This window comes from Puma concolor, chromosome A3 (assembly GCF_028749965.1).
Source record: "Puma concolor isolate L17-30 chromosome A3, mPumCon1.1.hap2, whole genome shotgun sequence".
NCBI classification, from domain to species: domain Eukaryota; kingdom Metazoa; phylum Chordata; class Mammalia; order Carnivora; family Felidae; genus Puma; species Puma concolor.
Genome location: NC_141669.1, coordinates 39,326,820 through 39,350,281, shown reverse-complemented (window position 1 = coordinate 39,350,281; position 23,462 = coordinate 39,326,820). Strand labels below are relative to the sequence as shown.

Sequence of the window (23,462 nt, the reverse complement as noted above, 5' to 3'; positions counted from 1 at the left end):
TGCCCAAAGCCTTTTCCTATTTCTCCAGCTGCCATTGGCTACTTTTCTTGAAGGCAGCTTGTTAGCTCATCACTCTTCTTGAGTTTTTTTCTTACAATGGTCAAATGCAAACTTTCTCTAAATATATCAACAGACAATTTGAACCAGAATCACCTGAGCCACTTGTTAAAAACAAAGACTCCTGGGGGGAGCCTGCGGGGCTCAGTCGGTTAAGTGTCTGACTTCGGCTCAGGTCATGATCTCATGACTCGCGAGTTCAAGCCCCGCGTCGGGCTCTGTGCTGACAGCTCAGAGCCTAGAGCCTGTTTCGGATTCTGTGTCCCTCTCTCGCTCTGCCCCTCCCCTGCTCATGCTCTGTCTCTCTCAAGAACAAATAAACATTAAAAAAATTTTTTTAAATAAAATAAAGATTCCTGGGCCCCTCCTACTGACCTTGGGAATCAGGATCTTGGAGATTGAGCCCAGGAATCTGCATTTTAAACAAACTTTCTAGGTACTTGCTATCCAAAGTGTGGTCCTCAGACCTGCAACATTGGTCTCACCTGGGAATCTCAGCCCCATCCCAGATCTACTGAGTTAGAATCCACATTTTAAAAATCTTCAGGTGAAGCTTTTGCATGTTCAAGTTTGAAAAGCATAGGCCTAGATGATATTTATACACCCGGGAGTGTAAGAACCACTGATCTAACACTATCAACAGGTAACAGTATGTATTCTGAGAATAGGGTCTACACTCGGATTGGGGCCACAGGAAATGGTTGTTTGGTTCACCCAGAGGAAGAAAGTTATGCAGCTGCAGGTTCCTTTTATACATTAGAGACCACTTGAGTCTATGCAGATTTTCTAGTTCTCGATCTGCAAAGAAAAAAGCAAAAAAAACCCCAAAAACGTGTTCTCATTCTGAAGCTTGAAAATGTCTTTGCTAACCACTGTTTTCCAGGATGGTTAGCTTAGCCACCAATTATGGGATTTTTTTAAAGTTTATTTATTTATTTTGAGAGAGAGAGAGCATGTAAGCAGGGGAGGGGCAGAGATAGAGGGTGAGAGGGAATCTCAAGCAGACTCCCATGCTGTCGGTGCAGACCGCAAAGTGGGGTGAGATCATGACCTGGGCGGATACGGAGACTGAGATGCCTAACTGACTGAGCCACCCAGGCGTCCCCAATTATGGAATTTCATATCAGTCTCCAATCAACTTTTGCAGGCTGGCCTTTACTAAATGAGTAACCAATGACATTTAGGTGGCTGACAATTCAAGCAAAGCTTTTACTTTCTAGCATTTTCTTCATTCATCCAATAAGCATGTACTGAGTGTGGCTGGTGATTGTTCTAGGTGCCAGGGAGAGACCGGTGGATACGACAAATAAGGTCTGTGTCCTCGAAGAGCTTCTATTAGAATAGAGAGAGGAGAAAACAGCCAAGAAGCACATAAATCTGATGCGGTAAGTGCTACGAAGACAATGGAACGGGCGATATGATGGTGACATGGGGAGGGGTGAGCTCTGAGGGTGCTCGGAGGCCATTCTGAAGCGACAAACAGTATCTGCCATATCACTCCTAGAAAAGAGAGGTGGCTGTCACACCTACCCAAACTGGCAAGTATTAAGAGCTTGAGTGGGTGGTGCTGGGCCCAGGGTCCAGGTCAGAGAAACCTCTTGGGCCATGTGGGCTCAGAACTAAATTCTAATAGTGACGAGAACTACTGAGGATTAATGAGTCATCTCAATGGGCAGATGTGCCAACGGCCTATGAAACGCCTAATTTCAGGGCTCCTCTACTGTGATGCCAACCCCATGGCATGTGCAGTAACATCGGGTTCTGGCCATGTCCTCCCCCGGGGGTTGGGGGTGTGGGAACTAGTGCTAAGATGCTGCTCTGGCTGCTTTTTCCAGGGAACGATCAACTGTTTCTCTGATCCAGAAAACCCCATGTCTCCCGTCAGGAGATATACCTAAAGTGTGGCAGGCCAGCCTGTGAGCTTCTGGGCAGGGTAACGTCTCAGACCCTTCGTGGTTTCTGACTTAACACCAGGCTAACTAACAAATGACTACCAGGGGCACTAGTTGGGTTTATTCCTTATAAAAGCTGTCCTGGAAACTGTCCCAGAGCTTTTAGCTTGTATCTCACTGGCCTGAACTTGGCCACTGGGTCACCCCTAAAGGCAGAGAAGTTTGAGGCACACGTGACGTTTCTAACTGCACATCTTGCCACATCAGAGGAGTAGGTGAAAGTGGGTGTTGGTCAAGCATCTCGCAGTGGTCTGTCCCAGGATGTTTGTAAGGTAGCTCTTATACCGCTATCTTTCCCAGACTTTCAGAATTTCTCATCAATGGAAAACATCTTTTCCAAGTCCCAAGCAACTTAGAGTGGTGGCGGGGTGAAAGGGAAATTGGATGCTGAATTGGGGGTGAATCCCGGACCTGCTGTTGTCTCATCACGTGCCCTTAGGCAGGCCACAATCTTGCTGAGTCTCAGCTCCTGAAAATTGGAAATGACGTGGTGACTGGGTGGGTAAATGGGCTAACATATGTGAAGATTCTTAGGAAACGTGAGTCCAGCTGAGAGAGTGGAGGAGCAAAGGGCAGGTCCAGCACCTGTCGGGCAGCATGGAGCCAGGTCCCCTCCCAGATCAAAGCAACAAGAGTCCGCTCCCATGACGTGACGTATCCAAGTACACGTACAGCGGGCACAAGACCTCCCATCCTGACAGCCAACGATACCCATGACGGCGGAACTGTACAAGCAATTTATAATTATTACCACTCTGAGAAAATATGCAGAACACACAGGGTCAGTGTGGGCAATGGTCTCGAAATAATGGAACATGAGTCCGGGCTTTTACTTAATTCTGCTTCAGTGGAGATCATTGGGTACGCATGATTTCCTATTTGCATGAACAAAAGTACCTTTGAACTTGGCACAGATGCTTTCATGCACACAGAGCAATGCTCAGCACGGGCCAGGGGGAGGGAAAAGACACAACCGAGAAACCAGCATCCAGTCCTTATAACAAACATCTCTTATAAATGCACACTCTGCTCAGATGGTAAGAAAGTATCACCTGAAGTGACATTAACTGCAGAACTATTTGTACCCTTTTCAGCATTTTCTGCAGGTTTCTCAAAAGTTATGGAGTAAGACCAGAGATCAGAGTGGTAAAAGGTATCTCTGACCTGCATTAATTATGCCCCATTGACTGCTATTCCAAGTAAATTAGCAATGGAAGACTATATTTAGAAGAGCAGAAAAGAGTGCATACTAACTACACAGAGGAAACTTCCAGCATCAGAAAAGGCTTGCTTGTTCTTTTCTGAGTTTTTAGAAATGATTTCTAAAGTTGTTCGCTGATGGATTAGATTATGTCTGGATCAAAACTCTGATTGTCTTGTACTCCCAGTGGGAACAGCGTGCCCCCTCTCAGGGCTCAGTCTGCCCTGTCATGCCATCAAAGCTTTTCTCTCTGGGCAGCTCTTTTGGATAACGTGCCCTGACTCCTAGCCAATTAGTGTTTATGTTTTTTTGCATTTTTTTTTATTATGATATAATTCACATAGCATTAAAATCACCCTTTTGGGGTGCCTGGGTGGCTGAGTTGGTTGAGCATTCGACTCTTGAGTTTGTCTCAAGTCACGATCTCACAGTTTGTGAGATTAGTGCCCTTGACCGTGGAGCCTGCTTGGAATTCTCTCTCTCCCTCTCTCTCCGGTCCCTTCCCCGGCTTACACATGTGCTCTCTCTCTCTCTCTCAAAATAAATACATCAACTTTAAAAAACATCACCCTTTAAAGTGTACAATTCAGTATTTTGAGCATATTACAAATTTGTGCAACCATCACCACTGTCTAAATCCAGAACACTTAAATTATTCCCTAAAAACACCCTGTCCTCATGAGCAGTCACTCCTTATTTTCCTTTCATCCAGCTCCTTGAAACCACTACTCTCCTTTCTGTGTCTATGGATTTTCCTATTCTGGACATCACATATAAAGAGAACCATACAAGATTTGGACTTGTGTGTCTGTCTTTCACTTAGCATAATGTTTTCAAGGTTCATCCGTGTCATAGTATGTTCATCCATGCTATAGTATCTCTTTTTGTGCTGAATAATATTCCATTGTATGGATATACCACATTTTGTTTATCCATTCATCAGTTGATGAACATTTGGGTTGTTTCCATTTGGGGGTTATTATGAATAATGCTGCCATGAACATTTGTGTTCAAGATGTTGTATGAAGATATGTTCTCAATTCTCTTGGGCATGCACCTAAGAATGGAATAACTGGGTCATCAGGTAACTCTTTTAACATTTTGAGGAGTGCCAAGTTGTTTTCCAAAGTGGCTAGACAGTTTACATTCCCGCCAGCAATGGGTCTCGGTGTGTGTATGAGGATTCCAATTATTCCATATCTTCACCAACACAATTTCTCCGATGCAAGCCATCCTAGTAAGGTGTGAAACAGCATCTCATTCTAGTTTTGATGTGCATTTTCCTAATTACTAATGGTATCTTTTTATGTGCTTGTTGGCCATTTGTAGATCTAAGTCCTTTGCCCATTTTTAAATTAGATTGTCTTTTTATTATTGAGTTGTAGGGGCTTCTTATATATTCTGGAGACTCAACTCTCCAGAGTTGACTCAACTGTTGAGTCTGGAGACTCAACAAATCACAACAGATTTGTGATTTGCAAACATGTTCTCTTATTCTGTAGGTTGCTTTTTCACTTGCTTTTAATAGTGTCTTCTGATGCACAAAAGGTTAGCCCAATTTGTCTGTTTTGTTGTTGTTGCATTTGATGTTGGTCTCATATCTAAGAAGCCTTTGCCTAATCCAAGGTCTCATGAGGATTTATACCATAGTTTTCTTCTAAGATTTTTACCATTTTAGTTCTTACATGTACGTCTTCTGTCCATTTTGAGGTAAATTTTGCATACGGTGTGAGATAGGGGTCCAAATTCACTCACTTGCATGTAGATGTCTAGTTATCCCATCATCATTTATTTAGAGATTATTCTTTCCCCACTGAAAAGCCTTGGCACTCTTGTTAAAAATCAGTTGGCCATATGTGTATGGGTTTATTTCTGGACTATCAGTGCTATTCCGTGGATCTGTATGTCTATTCTCATGTCAACACCACACTGTCCTGACTACCACAGTTTTACCAGGTTTTCAACTCAGGAAGTATAAGTCTTCTGCCTTTGTAATTTCTTCTCAAGACTGTTTTGATTATTCTGAGTCCCTTGCGTTTCCGTATAAATTTTAGGATCCACTTGTCCATTTCTGAAAGAAAGGTAGTTGGAATGATACTCGTCAGTTTTCTCTCGATAATTTGAGACTTTACTTGAAACTCTTAGTTACAGAGTCAGGAACTCAGAAGAATGAGGGTGATTCAGAGCACTTGAGCTTAAATATCACCCCCTCTCCTCAAACAACTATTGCACACATTAAGTAAAACAATTCTCAATTTAGGAGGTCAAAATGCTCAGAGATACCAGGCATGTGTCTCTGAATGCCATCTTTTCTCCTCTTTGCCTTGCTGTCTTGCCTCACCAGAACTCCAGAAAAAGCCTGAGTGCTCGCCTGTGCTCTGCACAAACGGCTGGCAGGCTTCTGGCAGGTCACTTGCTCCTCCAGCATCCTGTGTGTTCTCTAATCTTTACAGAGGGCTCTGGCCCCTAGCTCCTACATCCCACTGCATGGAGACCACGGTAAATCCGCTGTGCTCACAGTCTTGTAGAAGCTTCCCTTAGAGGACTTTGTAGGGACACATGGAAGAAAATGGCACTGCAGGGGCCCTGGGGCTCTGCTTTGAAAATCATTGGCTTCAAGGCCACAAATGGCTACGCACTCAAATCTGGAAGGTCAGAAAGCAAAATAAATAAATAAGAACAATTTTTCATCTCATAAAAACTAAACGCTGGTCTAGTGTAAACGTCTCCGAGAACGCCACATTCCTACTATTCCTGCTTAGAATTCAGAATTCTGTTCTCCTCATAGTCCGCACAGAAGTTTTTATTCTCTGTAGCTGCATTGTTCTGAATGTCCTGGGCCAGGAATTCCTAACAAATTAGACCTCTTCTTCCCTGAGCAAAAGGCTTCTCTCCTTTCTGAGAGAGTCAGACGATTTATAGAAGAGCTTCTGGCCTCCCCTTCTGCTTACAGAATAATGAAGAAGTCTTGCAGGCCTCTGGGAGTCTGGCCTGGTGGGACAACTCTGTGGAAGCTACTTTTGTCCTTGTGGAGTTTTTGAAACTCCATCCTGGTTGGTCACGAGCATTGTAACAAACATAGCTGTGTCTTAGGGCCTCTTTGCCAGGTGCCTCAGTTTCCCTGGCCTTTGTATACCTGATATAAGGGATGGATACCGTTGGGGGTTTTGCCTGGCCTGTATCCTTCTCTGGGAATGGCTCCCTGGCATATATGTGAACTCCATGACCACTGTCCATTAGCTGAACAGGGACTAGTCAGACTCTCTCTTTCTGGAATCTGAGACCCATCCAGACTAGAGTTGGCCAATGGCAGGTACGTGGACTCGTGTAGATATGTCAAATGAGCACATGTGGGCCAAAGTGTGGAGAGAGGTAACTTGAGTAAGCAGAGACCACAGGGTCAGGAGAATGTCATAGATAGGAGGAAGAAAGGAGGAGGGCAGCCATCCAAGTCCACTGTCCCCATGAGTCCCAGCTGGGCCTGCTACACTGACCAGGCCCAGCCCAGAGGCACAGACTAAATCTTAGCTGACATCTGTCCAGCTCGGCAAACTTTGCCTCCAAAGTGGCTTGGGACCCAGAAGCACAAATATGAATCCAGGGGCATTTGCCATATCTGGAGGACAGTTTTTCAAGTGTCTTGCTTCTTTTTAAAAAAAAAAAAATTCTTTGGGGAGGCACTTCACTCTAGACTAGATCTGTACTTACTAAAAAGTGTTTTCTGACAAATAACAGTCGAGCTAAAACAATGCCATGTGTCCTTGTGGATTCCGAACTCCTAATGTGCTAGCCCCAGTCTCAGGAACAAGGAGTCTGTCCAGTCGTCTGATTTTGCAGGTGAGAAGCATAAAGCCCAAAGAAGATAAGGGCTTCTTTTTTCCATCTAGTTCTGTTTTCTAATCTGAAAAAATAAGGTTCCAGGGCTGCGATGAAGATTAAGAGACTGAATGTAAGTGATTAGCGAGGTGCCTTAAAAACATGCCAAGTGAGCGGCTCCCTCACTGCCGTGCCCTTTGGCGCCCTCCTCCCCCTCTTCCCGCGCCTCTTTCTTCCGCGCTCGGCCTCACTCCCCCGCGGCCCTTCTCACTCGCCCGCAGAAGCCTGAGGCCTGCGGCCAAGTCCAGCGCGCACGGCCGATCCCCGGCCCCGCCGCCCGCCAGCCGCCGCCGCCGCCGCCGCCCGCGTCCTGGACCCGGTAACCGTCCCCTCCACACACACACACCCGGCCCAAGCCAGCCGATTCCGGGCCGGGATCCGGGGTGGCGCCGCTCGCTCGCCGCGGTGACCAACCCCCGCCCCAGCGGCCGAAACTCCCCCCTCCCAGGCCGGATCTCCTCCCCGCGTCGGCTTCTGGCGAATTGAGGCGCCCTCCCCGCGGTAATCGGTAGCGGTCTGTCTGCGCTTTTGAACTTCTCTCGGTTTCGCTCAACCCTGACTTCCGCGTGGCTGTGTCGGCCTCCCTGCCCCCTTCCGTAGTCTAGTTGGGGCACTGTGCTCAGATTTGGAGGACCTGGGAGGGTCGAGGGTTTCCGAGGCTTGGAGCCTTCCGTAGGGGCTCTGCGGTACTCGGACACTGAGAAGTGTTTTCAGAGGCTGGGAGTGTGCCTTATCATGCAGACCTTATCAAAACCTCCTTCCCTGACCCACGGCCTGGATAGCGGAAGACTGGTGCCCGGTGACCTTAGACAGGCAGGCGCCTACCTCGAGCCTGCTAGAGTCTCCACCTTGAGGGGCCCAGTCTGGGCTCGGAGGACAGAGACTCAGCTGCTGGGGTCCAAGTCCCAGCCCTGCCCCGCCCTTTATCAGAAAATTTCTTCGCCTTGCTGGGCCCTTCCTGAACTATTTCCTGGCCTTGGGGCTTTAAAATCAGACCTCCTGAATTCACTGTCATGATCCAGAGAAAGGTATTCAGAGCTCAAGCTCAGCTCCTCAACATGGCACCCGGCTCCTGAGAAACTAACAGATGTGACATTGTAACCAGAGTTAGGCCTTGGGTGGCCTTGGGCATTCCCCCCGCCACAACCCCAGTCAGAATCCTGAACCCACCCAGGGCCAGTCAGCCTTAGCTAGACAGTATTAAGGGTAGCTTTTCAGCACTTCTAACTATTCCAGGGTTAGGCTGAGAAGTAGGGCACTGGTTTTCAATTAGCTTGACCAAATCCTAGTTTGTCTACCACTGAGGGGATTCCTGGGACAGGGGACTTCCGGTTTTAAAACTGGGAAGGTCGTGGGCAAAGTGGGATAAGTTGGTTCCTGTATTCTTAACCCTGGCTGCACGATAGACTCACCCAAGGAGTTCTCATATAGGGGTTCTAATTTCATGGATTCAGGGAGGGTCCCAGATAGGAATATTTTTTTATAGCTCCCAAGTTGATCCCAACAAACTACCAGAGTGAGGAACCACTAGGTTATGGGCAACAATGCTGTAAAACCATTGAAGGTGGCTATTTTTTGAACAGAAGTGGACCCAGACATTTCTCAAAATGGTAGTCCTCTCTTTATCAAGAGGGCTATCAAAATGGCAGTTGCTTTATTATTGCTATTATCTTTCCCCAGTTCCCTTATTCCTCAACAGTGAGGACCAGCAAGCCTTCTCCTTTCCTCGAATGCCTCAGTATCCTCTTTCCCAAGGTCAACGAATTTGCCTCATTTGGATTGGAGAGGCCATGATGTGGACAGTTCTGGATGAAGCTGGCATGAGACTCAACAGGGCTCCAGTCTCTCAGTCTGGGATGCCTACCCCAAATGAGTCGTGGTCTAGGGGCTAGCCGAGGGTGCTGTGTATGCTTCAGCTTCTCTCTGTGGGGTACTGAGCTTGGAGAGCAGGTGCCTCTGGGACTTTTCCCTCTGCAGGCCACCAGGGATGCGGTACATCAGCACTCGGGGAATGGCCCCCCGGGTCGACTTTGAGGGAGCCCTCTTCTCTGGCTATGCTCCTGATGGGGGTCTCTTCATGCCCGAGGAGCTCCCCCAGCTGAGCATAGAGACCCTGCGTCAGTGGAGTACGCTGTCCTACCCCGGCCTGGTAAAGGAGCTGTGCACCCTCTTCATTGGCCCTGAGCTCATTCCAAGAGAAGTCTTAAATGGTGAGCACCCCCCAGCCTCCCTACTCTCCCACCTAACTCCCCAGCCAAGCCAGCTCCCCCACAGAGCTGCAAATCCATCACTTAACTCCTAGGAGGTTTCTAGTCCTATTTCCCAAACTTCAGATTTTTTTTCCAGATTCTGGAATCCCAGAAATGGAAATCTCCCCAGAGAGTTCATCCATTCCATTTCACCTTCCATCTCCAATAAAATGAATGTCCCGTGGCATCTGCAGAGAATTTTTCCCTTTCATTTATTGTTCAAAACCCTTTTCAAGACTAGACATTTCACCAACATCCTGAGATGCTTGAATAGTGGGATGCTTCCTGCCTGTATGTAAAGTGCTTAGACCCTCAGATTGCTGTTTTATTGCCTTGAATGGTAATTTTAGAAGGGACTTTGAGAGTATCCCGGACCAGCTCCTCTCAAAACTGGAATATACCCATGGGTTGCCCTAGGGATCCTGTTAAAATGCAGATTCTGATTCAGTAGGTCTGGGGTAGGCCCAAGAATTCTGCATTCCTACCAAATGTCCAGAAAATACTAGTGTTGCTGGTCCGTGGGTCAAACATGTGATATAATCACAATATAATGGTGACAGCTTGGGGCTGGGAAGAAGAGGGCCACTCAAAATGTGGTCTCATGGCAGTGATGGCATTGCCTGGGCACTTAATCAGAATTCTCAGACTTCTTCAGGCCTACTGAAACAGAATCTGCATTTAAAGATCCCAGGTGATTGGTTTGCTAATGAAAAGTTTGAGAAGCATTACCTAAGATGGCCTGCCTTAGGTAGGATTATATGTAAACCATCCCAAGGTTCCGGTATCACAGATGTGAGATTTAGTATAGGAAAAACAAATAAAGAACAACTTGTCTTTAGAAAGGAATATTATGGGGTGCCTGGGTGGCTCAGTCGGTTAAGCTTCTGACATCAGCTCAGGGTCATGATCTCCCGGTTCATAGGTTCGAGCCCCATGTTGGGCTCTGTGCTGATGGGAGCCTGCTTCCGATTCTGTGTCTCCCTCTCTCTCTGCCCCTCCTCCGCTTTCCCTCTGTCCCTCTTTGTCTCTCAAAAATGAATAAACGTCAAAAAAAATTTTTTTTAAGGAAGGAACATTAGAAAAGGTGGGACATGGATTTGTTTGTTGCACAATTGTTTAATCAAACTTCTGTTGGCATTCACACACACACACACACACACACAGAAGAAATCCAAACAATGAAGTTTACACAATAAAAAATGGAAGTCTGATAGTGTCATTTCTCTTCTCTGGGGTGCATCACTATGAGGAATCTATGGACGGTGTGGTTCACGTCTTTTCAGACTTCTTTCTCAGATTATGCAATTATATCCATATACAGTATCATTTGGGGTAAACATTTTTTGTCCTCTCATCTGGTAGCAGGAGATAGGAGCTTCAAATTCAAAAGTGTAAAGAGACAAGAGAGAGAACCTGTAGAAGAGATAATGCCCTTCTTCCACCATCCAACCCCTCTCCCCTCACAGGTCTGATCGACCAAGCCTTCAGCAGATTCCGCCACAGAGAAGTGGTCCATCTGTCCAGGTTGAGGAATGGGCTGAACGTGTTGGAGCTGTGGCATGGCGTCACATATGCATTTAAGGACCTGTCCCTGTGCTGTACAGCACAGTTCCTGCAATACTTCCTGGAGAAGAAGGAGAAGCACGTCACTGTGGTCGTAGGTGAGCCCCTTGGGGGCCCTGACTTGCCCGCATCCATCCACAGGATGCCCGTCATTGATGTGTCTCAAGGAGGGTGTGTTACTGGTTCTTCTAGAGCAGGGTTTATAACCTTTTCTTGGGCCATTGGCCCCTTTGACAGTCTGAGGGAGGCTATGGAGACTTCACAGAATAATTTTTTTAAGTACACAAAATATGTAAGATTATATGGTACCAAGTGCACAGGTGCCCTGATTTCTATCCCTGGATCTCTAGGAGGTTAATGGACCCCAGATTAAGTACTAGGTTCCTACACTTCAGGTATTTGAAATAGACATTGTCTCACATGGCAGCCATGCTTTAGGGGCCACGTCTTTCCTTTTCTGTCTCCCCTGTTCTAAAGAAGAGGGTTATTTTTGCTTCCTACCCAGGGACGTCTGGGGACACAGGGAGTGCTGCCATTGAGAGTGTTCAAGGGGCAAAGAACATGGACATCATCGTTCTGCTGCCCAAGGGCCACTGCACGAAGATTCAAGAGCTCCAGATGACAACAGTGTTGAGGGAGAACGTCCATGTGTTTGGAGGTGAGTGCTGGGATGGGAAAGCGTGGCCCTGTCTCATAGGGGGGTCTGTTTGGGGAGATGAGCTGGAATAAAATGGTCAGTTGATTGGTTGATCATCCTTCCTCCTGCCTTTTCTCTGTCCTTTCCTTCCTTCAACCGTTATGAAGTTGGTATATGCCTTGGCTTAGCTCTGGGCAAGCTCTTGGCAACACGGTTTCATAAGCTGTTGGAGGTGACGAGTGCACAGACCAATACTGTCAGTACAACCTAAGAAGTGTAGGCTGAAAACCATAATCCAAAGATTGCCACCTTTATGCAGGTTCAACCTCCTGGTGCCTTATATACAGGCAGCCACCAGACCCATTCGCCTGAGCCAAGTGACTTGGGTTTTGTTCCAGGACACGGGAAGAGGGCACAAACATATGTTAAATAATTATTTCTTAAATGTTTATTTATTTTTGAGTGCGAGAGCGTGAGCGAGCAGGGGAGGGCAGAGAGAGAAGGAGAGAGAATCCCAAGCAGAGAAAGAAAGAGAGAGAGGGAGAGAGAATGCCAAGTAGGCTATGCACTCAGTGCAGAGCCTGATGTGGGACTCAAACCCGTGAACCATGAGAACCTGATCTGAGCCGAAACCAAGAGTCAGACGCTTAACCGGCTGAGCCACGCAGGCACCCCAGCAGGTCTAAGTATTTAAAATAGGAAATCAGTTAGTGGTACCCATTGCTAGAGACGCCCTTTCCTGAGCCACGTCAGGAATTTGGGCATTTTGTATTTGCAGAAACACAAAAAACTTATCTCCTTTAATGTCAGGACATCTATTTTTTAGAAATCGAGACTGTGGAAGGGTGGGGTGAGCTTGAGTGGAGCCGAACACTTTTATTTCCACTTCTCACACCTAGCTAGACCCCAGGTGGCCCCAAAGTAGGGGCGGGGATATGAGCAGTAGGGGTCTTGGTGAGGTTTTGCATACTGTGTACACCGTGGCCTTGGGGAAGCTGTCCCAGTGGTCTGGTCTGGTTTGGTCACTCACCCGGCAGGAGAGCAAATGTGGTGGCAGAAGACAGTCCTCCTACAACTCGCCTGGTCTCCTGGTATGATCCCATAGAGCATGTTTGCATAGGACACGGGCTTTGTCAAGGAGCCAAGCGTAGTGCAAAGAAACCTTCCCCATGGGAGTAGCATGAATAGCCTTTGTCCATTTGTTCAGAAGTAAGCAAAAAGCCCCTTCTACTCTTCCCTTTAACAAGCACATCCACATCCCAGTGAAAGGTTCCGGGTTTAGCTAATGCAGGTGTTGGCAAAATCTTACACATTAGCCTTGGTGGTTGGCCGTATTTGGCGCGTTTTTCTGCAGTCATTGCAAAGCATTGATGTATGATATTTGGGCTCCTGAGGGTCTCTGTTATACCCTAAGCACTGAAATTGCTAGTGATGGGTCCAGGGCTGTCTTTGCCTAGAATCAAAGCAGAGAGTAGCCTTTTGTATTTCTGTCTGCCACCTACTCCCTTCTTGCCTTGTACCAGATTTTGGAAGACTTTTATCTAAAGGCATGGGGGTTAGGGAGCCTGGGTGGCTCGGTTGGTTGAGTGTCCGACTCTTGATTTTGGCTCAGGTCATGATCTCACCATCATAGTCTCATGGTTGTAAGATCGAGATCCGTGTCAGGCTCTGTGCTTGGCAGGGAGCCTGATTAAGGTTCTCTCTCTCCCTCTCCCTCTGCCCCTCCCCTGCTCTCTCTTTCTCTCTCTCTCTCTGTCTCAAAAAAGAAAAATAAATTTAAAAAAACGACTCGTATGTAAGCTTGGTTCCTGACGATGGGGTGGAGAATGGTGCCCATTTGTGAAATAATGGTAGAAATGTCAATGGTATTGAGTGCAAATCTGTCATAAATGTATTATTGCTGAAGCTCAAGAGGGCATTTCTGTCGTGCACATGCTCTGAGCTTCAAGAAAATAAGGCAGCAGACTTTAGAGAAATTAATTTTTATTTCTAAATAGCACCGTTCAGGTTCTTCCTTTCCTTTCTGGAGTCTTCTGATTTGGTTTCTAGGAGGATGTGTGTTAGTTCCAGAGCTAACAGTGGATATGTATTTTCCCTTAGACCAGTGAGCTCAGGGAGTAGGGATGGACCACCTGGATTGTTGTGAGTTGGACACTGATGTTTTATAAAGTCATTAATTTCCAGGGCACCTGGATGGTTCAGTCGGTTAAGCTTCCAACTTCAGCTCAGGTCATGATCTCGAGGTACATGAGTTTGAGCCCCTCATAGGGCTCTCCTCTGTCAGCACAGATCCTCTTTCCCTCTCTGCCTCTCCCTGGCTTGTGCTCTGTTTCTCTCTATCAAAAATAAATAAAACATTAAAGAAAATAAAGTCATTAATTTCCATATATATTTCATACTTGGTTCTTTTTTTTTTTTTTTTTTTTTAATTTTTTTTTTTCAACATTTATTTATCTTTGGGACAGAGAGAGACAGAGCATGAACGGGGGAGGGGCAGAGAGAGAGGGAGACACAGAATCGGAAACAGGCTCCAGGCTCTGAGCCATCAGCCCAGAGCCCGATGCGGGGCTCGAACTCACGGACCGCGAGATCGTGACCTGGCTGAAGTCGGACGCTTAACCGACTGCGCCACCCAGGCGCCCCGGTTCTTTTTTTTTTAAAGAGAATCTCTTTTTTTAAGTTTATTTATTTGAAAGAGAGAGAGAGCATGAATGGGGGTGGGGAGGGGCTGAGGGAGAGGGAGAGAGAGAGAGAATCCCAAGAAATCTCCTTGCTGTCAGAGCAGAGCCCAGCGTGGGGCTCGATCCCAGCACCCTGGAATCATGACCTGAGGCAAAAGCAAGATTTGGATGCTTAACCAGCTGAGCCACCCAGGTGCCCCTATACTTGGTTCCTCTTAAGCAGAGAGTAATCAGCAAGTGCTAGCTACACATTATTTGGGATGTTTGGGGCCAGATGTAACAGAAAATCTAACTCAGACCAGCTTGAACAAGAATATTTTCCGGCTTACGTAACTGGAAGTCTAGAGGTGGGCTGGGCTCCTGAATAGTTGATTCAGTGACTCAGCAGTCCCTCAACAGGGACCCAGATTCTCTGTATTTTCTGCTCTGCCTTCCCCAGTCCTAGGGCTCCTTCCCCCTTGTGTATGTAGTGCTTACTTAATGTAGCCAAGTCTCTCTTCCTGTGGCTCTGTCTTGAGAGCAGTGAATTTTTTCTGGAACTCCAGCACACATCCCCTGGTGCATGGATCTAGAGTCAGCCCCCTAGCCTCATTGCTGCTACTCAGTGCGAAGGGTGGGATGAATAACAACCTCAGTGCCTACTCTGGCACTTCCCATGGTAAATCCCAAGTTTGGATCCAGAGGAGAAGTAGACCCAGGTTTCAGATAAGAGATCCATATTGGCTTAATTGCTAGTTGGGCTGGATTGAGGAATGCAACTTGGACTAGTAGCCAACTCACCCATAAATTTAATGAGCAATTCATCCATAAATTAAATGGGGTACACACCCAGCTCATGGAGGAAAGGTCCATGCCAGCCAGCTTCCCTACCACGTAGGAGCAGGGAACAGAATGCCTCTCTGTGATCTGAGAGAAGAAGGGCAGACCGTATGGCAACAGTGACTCTTTACCCCCACCCGCTGGTAGAGGACCGTGGAGTGAAGAAAAGATCAGCCTCTTGCCACCTCACGACCTCATAAACCATCTCTCCTTGTTCCTAAAGAGCAGGGAAGGTGGGCACGGATTACAAAGAGGAGTCATTTTCCCAATATCCCAGAAGGCTGACATTATATGCCTAACTTATATAGTGGTAGAAATGTTGGAAATCTGACCACAAGAATACGAGACATGGTTTCTTTCCTTGAGTTGCTTAATTTTGCGTCTAAGAAGCCAGGCCAAGACATGGGAGAGCAGAAACCGAAGGTCGAGTGAAGGTCCCGGCAGGATGGGCCCAGTGTGGGAGGGCCTTGTTGCAGGCAAGTGCTGACCACCTGGGGGTTCTTCATGCTCCTGAGAGCCACCCTCCACTCTCTCCCTGACAGTGGAGGGCAACAGCGATGAGCTCGATGAGCCGATCAAAGCTGTGTTTGCTGACGTGGCTTTTGTCAAGAAGCACAACCTGATGAGCCTGAATTCAATGAACTGGTCCCGGGTCCTCGTGCAAATGGCCCACCACTTCTTCGCTTATTTCCAGTGCGCGTCATCCTTAGACATGGACCCCCTGCCCCGCGTGGAGGTGGTTGTACCGACAGGGGCTGCAGGTAACCTTGCAGGTAAGGAGACCCCTGGGCAGAAATGGGCTTTCCAGAAAAATGCCTGTAGCCCTAGTCCTTCCCGCCACCCCCTCGGCTGCAACTATGAGGAGGAAGATTGAGTCCTCGCTCTGGCTCTGAAGGTGACAGGCAAGCCCTCAGCAAACTTCCCCCTAACTCCCCGAGAGGACATCCCGGCCTCTTGCTGCAGGAGGGAAAGATGGGCTCACCCCGCTCAGGAGAATGTGGGAAGATGAGATCAAAGTTCACCTCTGTGCTGGCCTGGCAGCTCCCTCTTCCAGAGATACGGACTTTGCTCCCAGCCTCGGCCAGCTGCCTACAGTGAGGGCACCTGGCACACCGTGTTCCCACTCCTAGAATCACTCCCCAGAGACCGTGTGAGATGGAAAGAAGGCTGGACTTGGGGTTCTGGCCCCAGCTGCATGGCCACGGGGCCGTCCCTTAGACTCAGCCGCTCCGCTGTAAAAGCAACATCGGATAGCTTATCATATCTCTCAGGACTACTGCGAAGTGCACATGAGTCTTCACGTGTGTAGGTGAACTTTGTAAGGGTGAAGGGCTGTACCGCTGCGTGGCATTAAAATCGTCTTCCGGAATACTGATAAACATTTATCCAGCACTTACTACCTAGCAGGCTCCGCTCTCAGTGCTTCTCATGTAGCAACTCATTTAATCCTCACGTGCGCCTCTGAGGAGGACAGTCCTGTTATCTCCACTGTATAATGAGGCAGTGGAGGCACGGAGGGCTCGGCCAGCTTGCCCCTGCTTACACGCTGATCAGCGGCAGAGCCAGAAGTACCGTCCAGGCAGGCTGGCTCCAGAGCCTGCGTCCTCATGAGCTTGCCAAGCTGCCTCGTAACGGGCACTACAGTCTCTGATGGTTCGTCGGTGGCATCGCTTCTGATGGGCGCCAAGCATGACACCATGAAAGCGTCTTAGTGGTCGGGAGTCTTCCTGACTTCTTCCACTCACACGGGGATGGGGAGAACGGGGAGCTGGCAGTCAGGCAAGGATCGGTCAGCCACCGTGACCACCCACGGGGTGAAGCCCACCATGCTCCCCATGTGCATCCCCCTCCGGTGAATGATGCCACCTGCACGTGCCCCAGTGCCTACCACAGTAGCTCCTACCTACCTCTGCTTCATCGGGAACCAGCTGTTTCAGCTTAAGCCCCTGGGTCCTACTGAGGGTCCACGTCTCCTCTGCCGTACACGGATATCATGACGTTTACGTGCAGATGCAGTGAAACAGAATGTGAACATGCTTTCGCAAAGTTCAGGGTGACGTTGGGGTGGGGTGGTGATCCCTAACTCCTCTTGACGACCTGCCAGAGATAGGCCACCCCTGGAAGTATGTCATTACCTTTTTGGGCTCTCCCTCTCTCAGGGTGAGGGATTCCTTATTTGTTCCGTGCAAATAAGGTGCCGCTCCGTCCTCCCAAGGGGCCTCTCCAGGAGGTGCCGTCTGGAGGCGCTGCTTCCAGGAGGCTGATTTCGGGGGGCAAGACCATGTGCTCTGGACATAGACCTCCTTCCAATCCTTGCTGTGCCACTCGGCAGGCTTGGGGTGGGTCATTTCTACTTCCCAGAACCTCCATTTTCTCTTCTGCAAATAGTAGTGAGCATTTAGGGGCACCTGGGTGGCTCAGTCAGTTAAGCACCTGACTTCGGCTCAGGTCATGATCTCACAGTTCATGAGTTCGAGTCCCCAGTTGCGCTCTGTGCTGACAGCTCAGAACCTGGAGCCTACTTTGGATTCTGTTTCTCCCTCTCTGCCTCTCTGTCTCTCAAAAATAAAGAAACATTTAAAAAATGGAAAAAAAAAACCCCAATTCATCCATTTAGAGTATACAGATCAATAGTTTTTAGTATATGTTCAGATTTGTGCAACCACCCCCAGTCAACTTCAGAACATTTTCATCACCTTGGAAAGAAACCCTATTCCCATTAGCAGCTACTCTGCATTTCCCCTCATTTCCCCAACTCAACCACTGATCTCTTTTGTCTCTATCAATTTGCCTATTGTGAGCATTTTACATATAATAGAATCATACAATATGTGACCTTTTGTGTCCAGCTTCTTTCACTTAGTATGTTTTCAAGTTTCATCGATAGTATAGCACATATCAGTGTTCCATTCCTTTTTCTGACTGAATAACATTCCATTGTGTGCATGTACCACATTTTGTTTGTCCGTTTATCAGTTAATGTTGATATCTGGAATGTTTCCATTTTGAAACTGGTATGAATGATGCTGCTATAAACATCGGTGTGTAAGTTTTTGTGTGGACCTATATTTATTTCTCTCGAGTATATACACCTAGGAGTGGAATCGCTGGGTCATATGGTAACTCTATGCTTAACTTTTTTGAGGAACTGTCAGACTTTTCCAAAGCAGCTGCACCGTTTTATATCCCCACCAGCAATGTATGAGGGTTTCATTTCTCCACCAATACTTTGATTCTAGCCATCCTAATGGGTGTGAAACAGTATGTCATTATGATTTGGGGTTGTGTTTTCCTGATGACTGATGATACTGAATTTCTTTTATGTTCTCATTGGCCATTTGTATAGCTTCTGGGAAATGTTTGTCTAAGTCCTTTGCCCATTTTTATTTTTTTAATTAAAAAAAAATTTTAAGGTTTATTTATTTTTGAGAGAGAGACAGAGTGCGAATTGGGGGAGGGGGCAGAGAGAGAGGGAGACACAGAATCCGAAGCAGGCTCCAGGCTCCGAGCTGTCAGCACAGAGCCCGATGCAGGGCTCAAACCCACAAACTGTGAGATCATGACCTGAGCCGAAGTTGGACGCTTAACCGATGCAAGCGCCCTGACATTTGCCTATTTTTAAATTGGGCTATTTGTCTTTTTATCGTTGAGTCAGAAGATTTATTTACATATTCTGTATGCAAGTCCTTTATTAGATATATGATTTGCAAATATTTTTTTTCTCATTCTGTGGGCTGCCTTTTTGTTTTCTTGATAGTGTCCTTTGAAACACAAATCTTCCAAAGCATAAAAGTTTCTCAATTTTGGTGGAGTCCGGTTTATCCGAATTTCATTTTATTTCTTGTACTTTGGGCGCCATCTCTGAGAAAACTTTTGTTCTTCTCTTCACTTGTCTTAAGCGGGGTGCATTGCTCAGAAGATGGGCCTGCCTATCCGCCTTGTCGTGGCAGTGAACCGCAATGACATCATCCACAGGACTGTCCAGCAGGGCGACTTCTCTCTTTCTGAGGCCGTTGAACAGACCTTGGCATCAGCAATGGACATTCAGGTAGGACCTGTGGGAAAGTGTGCGGGTCTGGCCCAGCTATTGATTGGTTGGGAATGGACAAGGACTGAGATCAATGTGGCCCCTGGCACCCTGCGTTTCCAGGTGCCCTACAACATGGAGAGAATCTTCTGGCTGCTCTCTGGCTCCAACAGTCAGGTGACAAGAGCCCTCATGGAGCAGTTTGAAAGGACCCAAAGCGTGAGCCTACCCAAGGAACTGCATAGCAAGGTCAGTCCCCGGTTGCACCCCACGGGGAAAGCAAAGGGTGTAACCACGAAACCCAGTTGTAGGCTTGAAAATCTGTCTAAGGCAAGAGGACACCTGTTTCTTGAGCACCTGCTATGAGCCTGGCCCTTTTGCAGTCTCTTTACAGGGACTGATTTGTTGAATGAAGAGAGGCAGTAGAGAGCATTGGTTCAAATCAGACAGGGGTTGGCTCTAAGCCAGCTGTGAAACCTTGGGCCAGTTTCTTAAACTCGTCTATAAAGTAGGGCTAATGAGAATGCCTGTCACAGCATTGTTGAAGATTTACGTCAATCAATGCCCATGAGACACGTTGGATACTGCCTGGAAATATAGGGCTTAACACATTCACTGTTAATTGTTTTAATTCATTATTGTCGATTTTCAGTAGTAGCAACAATTGGAAGCCACTTTGCCCATCCAGTATGAACAGAGGCCTGTTGAGCTTTTTTTTTTTTTTTTTAAGGAAAAGGAGAAATTTTATTTCTTCAGAGTGGTAGGAATCTGGTTGGGAAGGATTGCTTTTATTTTAATATAGCCTAGTGATGGTCCACTTATTTTACGTAAGAGAAAGGATTTCATATGTTGACATTGCCTTTAATTTTCTCTATCACATCCCACCAAGTCATCCAGACCGTGTGTATATCCAGTGACCAGGTCCTCACTGGCTCACATCAGCTCTAATCATTACAAAGTTCTTTATGTTGAGCCGGAGTCTCCTTCTGACTTGTGCACTGGGGAGCAGTCCGATTCCCATACTTGAAGAGAATCTTTGTTTCTCTGCTGAGTCTTCCCGGTCCCTCTAGCTGTCCCTTCCGTGACCTAATTTTGCATAGTCAAAGTCAGTCTTAAAGGGTTGTTGCCAGAACTGGATACAATTTTCTGGGTTTAGGCACCCACGCAGACCAGAGTGGAATTTCAATCTTTCTTGTGCTGCAACTTGTCGTCGTTTGCACTGCCCTGGCAAAGTACCAGAGACCGGGTGGCTTATAAACAACAGACATTTATCTCTCACGGTTCCGGATGCCAGAAGTCTGAGACCACGGTGCCAGCACGGTTGGGTTCTGACGAGAGCAACTTTCATAGAAGTGGCGGACCGCCAGGGTCTTGTATCCTCACATGATGGCAAGACATTTAGCTAGCTCTCCGGCCTCTTCTTATAAAGGCACTCATTCACTCATGAAGGCTTCACCCTCATGACCTCGTCACCTCCCAAAGTCCCACCTTCAAACACCATAATGTTGGGATTAAGTTTTTAACATACGAATTTGGGAGAGGGAGGACGTAAACATTCTGACCATAATACAACCAAAGGTCAACTTACTTGGTTAACGGTTCGTGTTGATATCCCCAGTCCTTCTCCTCATGTAAATGAGGTGCTCCATGGAAACAGACACCAGATCCCACACTTCTTCATTCTCTCCCTGGCTGTACACGTACAAAACATCGCATCTGCTGGAACAGCATTCATTCATTCATTCATTCATTCAAAATATCTACTGTAATCCAGGAACTGTGCAGGTACTGGAAATACAAAGATAAAGAAAATACTTTCTCTGTCTTCTGTGAACCCTAATGGGACAGGTAGCTGTACAAATGATTTATAACACCCTATGGCGGCAGTCAAGTATATGCAAGGTGTTTGGCACCTCAACAGCATGCAGTAAATTTTCAGAGAATGATCAGATCAACCGTCCACACTGAGGGGACAGTGAGAAGGGAGTCTTCTGCTGTCTGTGGGTGGAAGGGGAAGGCTTCCTGGAGGAGGTGCTACCTGAACTGGGTGGGAACTGACTGGAAGATGTTTCTTACACCCACAGGAAAGGGATGCACCAAAGACAGGGCACCAGGAATGCTTGATTACCCTTAACCTTCTGCGTTTTGTCGGTTTGTTGAACAAGAGTATATACTAATTTGCTGATTCATGAGCTAATCCTTACTAAATTTACTGACTTGAAACTCAAACGGTCCTTCCCCCAAGCTGAGTGAATCAACTTAAAACTGGGAAGCCTGGGGAACCAGCTTTTTCTCTGAGCTGAAGCTGAGCTACTTAGTCTGAAGACTTCATCTGAATCTCTCGTGTTGCCTGGCTATGTTTTTTGTTGTTGTTGTTGTTTTTCAATATATGAAATTTATTGTCAAGTTGGTTTCCATACAACACCCAGTGCTCATCCCAAAAGGTGCCCTCCTCAATACCCATCACCCACCCTCCCCTTGCCTGGCTATGTTTTGTAGTGAGTTTTTGGTCGCTTTCCCTGGGTTACCCCCAAACCTGATTCCCACCCCCCCCCTCCTCTGACCCTGGGCCCCATCAGCTTTCAGGGGCAGTGACGTCTGAGTCAGTGTCGGATGAGGCCATCACCCAGACCATGGCTCGCTGTTGGGAAGAGAACAAGTACTTGCTGTGCCCTCACTCGGCCGTGGCCGTGAGTTACCATTACCAACAGACGGAGCAGCAGCCGCCCAGGTATAGGCCATGGGCTCCTGGGTCACTGGGGTACTCTGGTTTTCAGGGGCCCTTCTTTCCCCCAAGCAGAGGAGATGGGAGTCCGAACAAATGGCTGTGCTGAGCATGACCGGTGCTGTGTGGAACAGTGCCCCGGGAACAGGGATCCCAGAGGAGGGTGTGTGATATATTCTGGGGATAGCCACTGTGACAGGTGGTGGTTGAGCTGGGCCTCCAACAAAGAAGAGCAGTTTCCCTAGCAGTGTCATTGCAGAGATAAGTTCAAGGTACCAAGCGCCTGTCTCTTTTCTTTCTTTCTCTCCTGTTCCTCCTTCTCCTCCCTCCTCGCCTTCTCCTTCCCTTATCTGTCCCTCTCTTCTCCCACCCGCCCTCCTGTTCCCACCTGCTCCATGCCATAGCCTTCCCCGGTGTTGTCTGGCCCCCGCCTCTGCAGCCAAGTTCCCAGAAGCTGTCCTGGCTGCCGGGCTGACCCCAGAGACCCCTGCGGAGATCCTAGCCCTGGAGAGCAAGGGGACACGCTGCACCCCGATGCGGAAGGGTGACGACTGGACGCTGATGCTTCGGAACACCATTGAGGACATAAGCTGCCAGCAGAGGGGTCACTTCCTGAATGCTCTGGAGTAGCCAGGCTGGATTTGACTTCCTTCAAGCTCCAGACCGCAGGGAGGCATGCCCTCTAAACTGCTTTGCACACCTTCTCGTTAAGAGGTGGTGTAGTTGGTTCTCAGGAAGTTGCTCAGCATGGTCTGGGGACCAGCTGGCTTTGCTGTGTTCTGGAGCCGCTCTGTGTCTTCACCATGGTGGTGGTGTGCCTGCTTACCGGAGATGCTGGCTGGGGATGTGTGTGTGTGATGGGGCGTTCCGGATGGTGCAGGAGCGTCACCGCTGCGGCATGCCCGCTAACCGTGCCATGGTTCTCAAAGTGTGGCCCTTGGGTCTCCTCAAAATGCACACTTCCGGCCCCTACCCTCTACCTTCTCAGGCAGATCTCTGGGTGGGGGGTGGACGTCTGCAGTTCTTACGAATTCCCTGAGTAAGTCCTCTGTGCACTCCAATTTGGGAAGCCTGAGCTGGGGAGTTTAGGTTGATACGTAATTTCTTATTTATCCATTTTGAGGTGTACTTTCTTTTCACGAGGGCATGCTTTATTGCTTCTACTATTTTCACGATCTAGCCCTGCCCTGTCGGACTCAGTAGCCACCAGCCATATGGTCTCTGAGCACTTGAAATGTGACTAGTATGGCTAACACACTGAATTTTTCATTTTTAAAAATTTTAATTGATTTACATTTAAATGTCTTGACTTCTTACGTTACTTGATTCCGTTATTTAAAAAATTTTAAGTGTGGTTAGAAAAATGCAAGTATGTGAATCGGCTTTTTCAGCTGTCAATTTTATGAAGTCTAAATACAGGTAAGTATGCCCAATGAAAATTTAGCGTTCTAATTAAGAAAGACCGTAAGTGCAAAATATATATTGGATTTCAAAGACGTCAAACGAAAAAAATCGGAAGTATCTCAGGAATAATTTTACACTGACCACATGTTGAAAGGATAATATTTTGACGTATTGGGTTAAACAAAATAGATCATCAAAATTAGTTCCATCTGTTTCTTTTCCTTTTACTAGGATGTTTAAAGTGATATATGTGGCTCGCCTTTGTGGCTCA

General features: G+C 47.4%; 1 protein-coding gene across 9 annotated transcripts; it reads left to right on the top strand.

Annotated features, from left to right (window-relative positions):
• The first annotated feature begins 1,297 nt into the window (after window positions 1-1,297).
• Window positions 1,298-23,393, top strand: THNSL2 (threonine synthase like 2). Of its 9 annotated transcripts, none has more exons than XR_015249070.1 (9): window positions 1,298-1,442; window positions 9,064-9,296; window positions 10,802-10,996; window positions 11,404-11,556; window positions 15,578-15,808; window positions 18,935-19,083; window positions 19,186-19,311; window positions 20,219-20,847; window positions 21,642-21,775. XR_015249070.1 is itself a non-coding variant. In XM_086700628.1 (9 exons), exons 1-9 carry the CDS (start codon window positions 1,438-1,440, stop codon window positions 22,415-22,417), a joined length of 1,470 nt encoding a protein of 489 aa, XP_086556754.1. In that variant the 5' UTR covers window positions 1,300-1,437; the 3' UTR covers window positions 22,418-23,393. The 9 variants fall into 9 exon arrangements, 8 of the variants coding, with proteins under 8 accessions (XP_086556758.1, XP_086556759.1, XP_086556760.1 ...); XM_086700628.1 differs by lacking the exon at window positions 20,219-20,847 and adding an exon at window positions 22,192-23,393 and having other exon boundaries at window positions 1,300-1,442; window positions 21,642-21,793; XM_086700635.1 differs by lacking the exons at window positions 1,298-1,442; window positions 20,219-20,847 and adding exons at window positions 7,254-7,405; window positions 22,192-23,393 and having other exon boundaries at window positions 21,642-21,793.
• The last annotated feature ends 69 nt before the right edge of the window (window positions 23,394-23,462 follow it).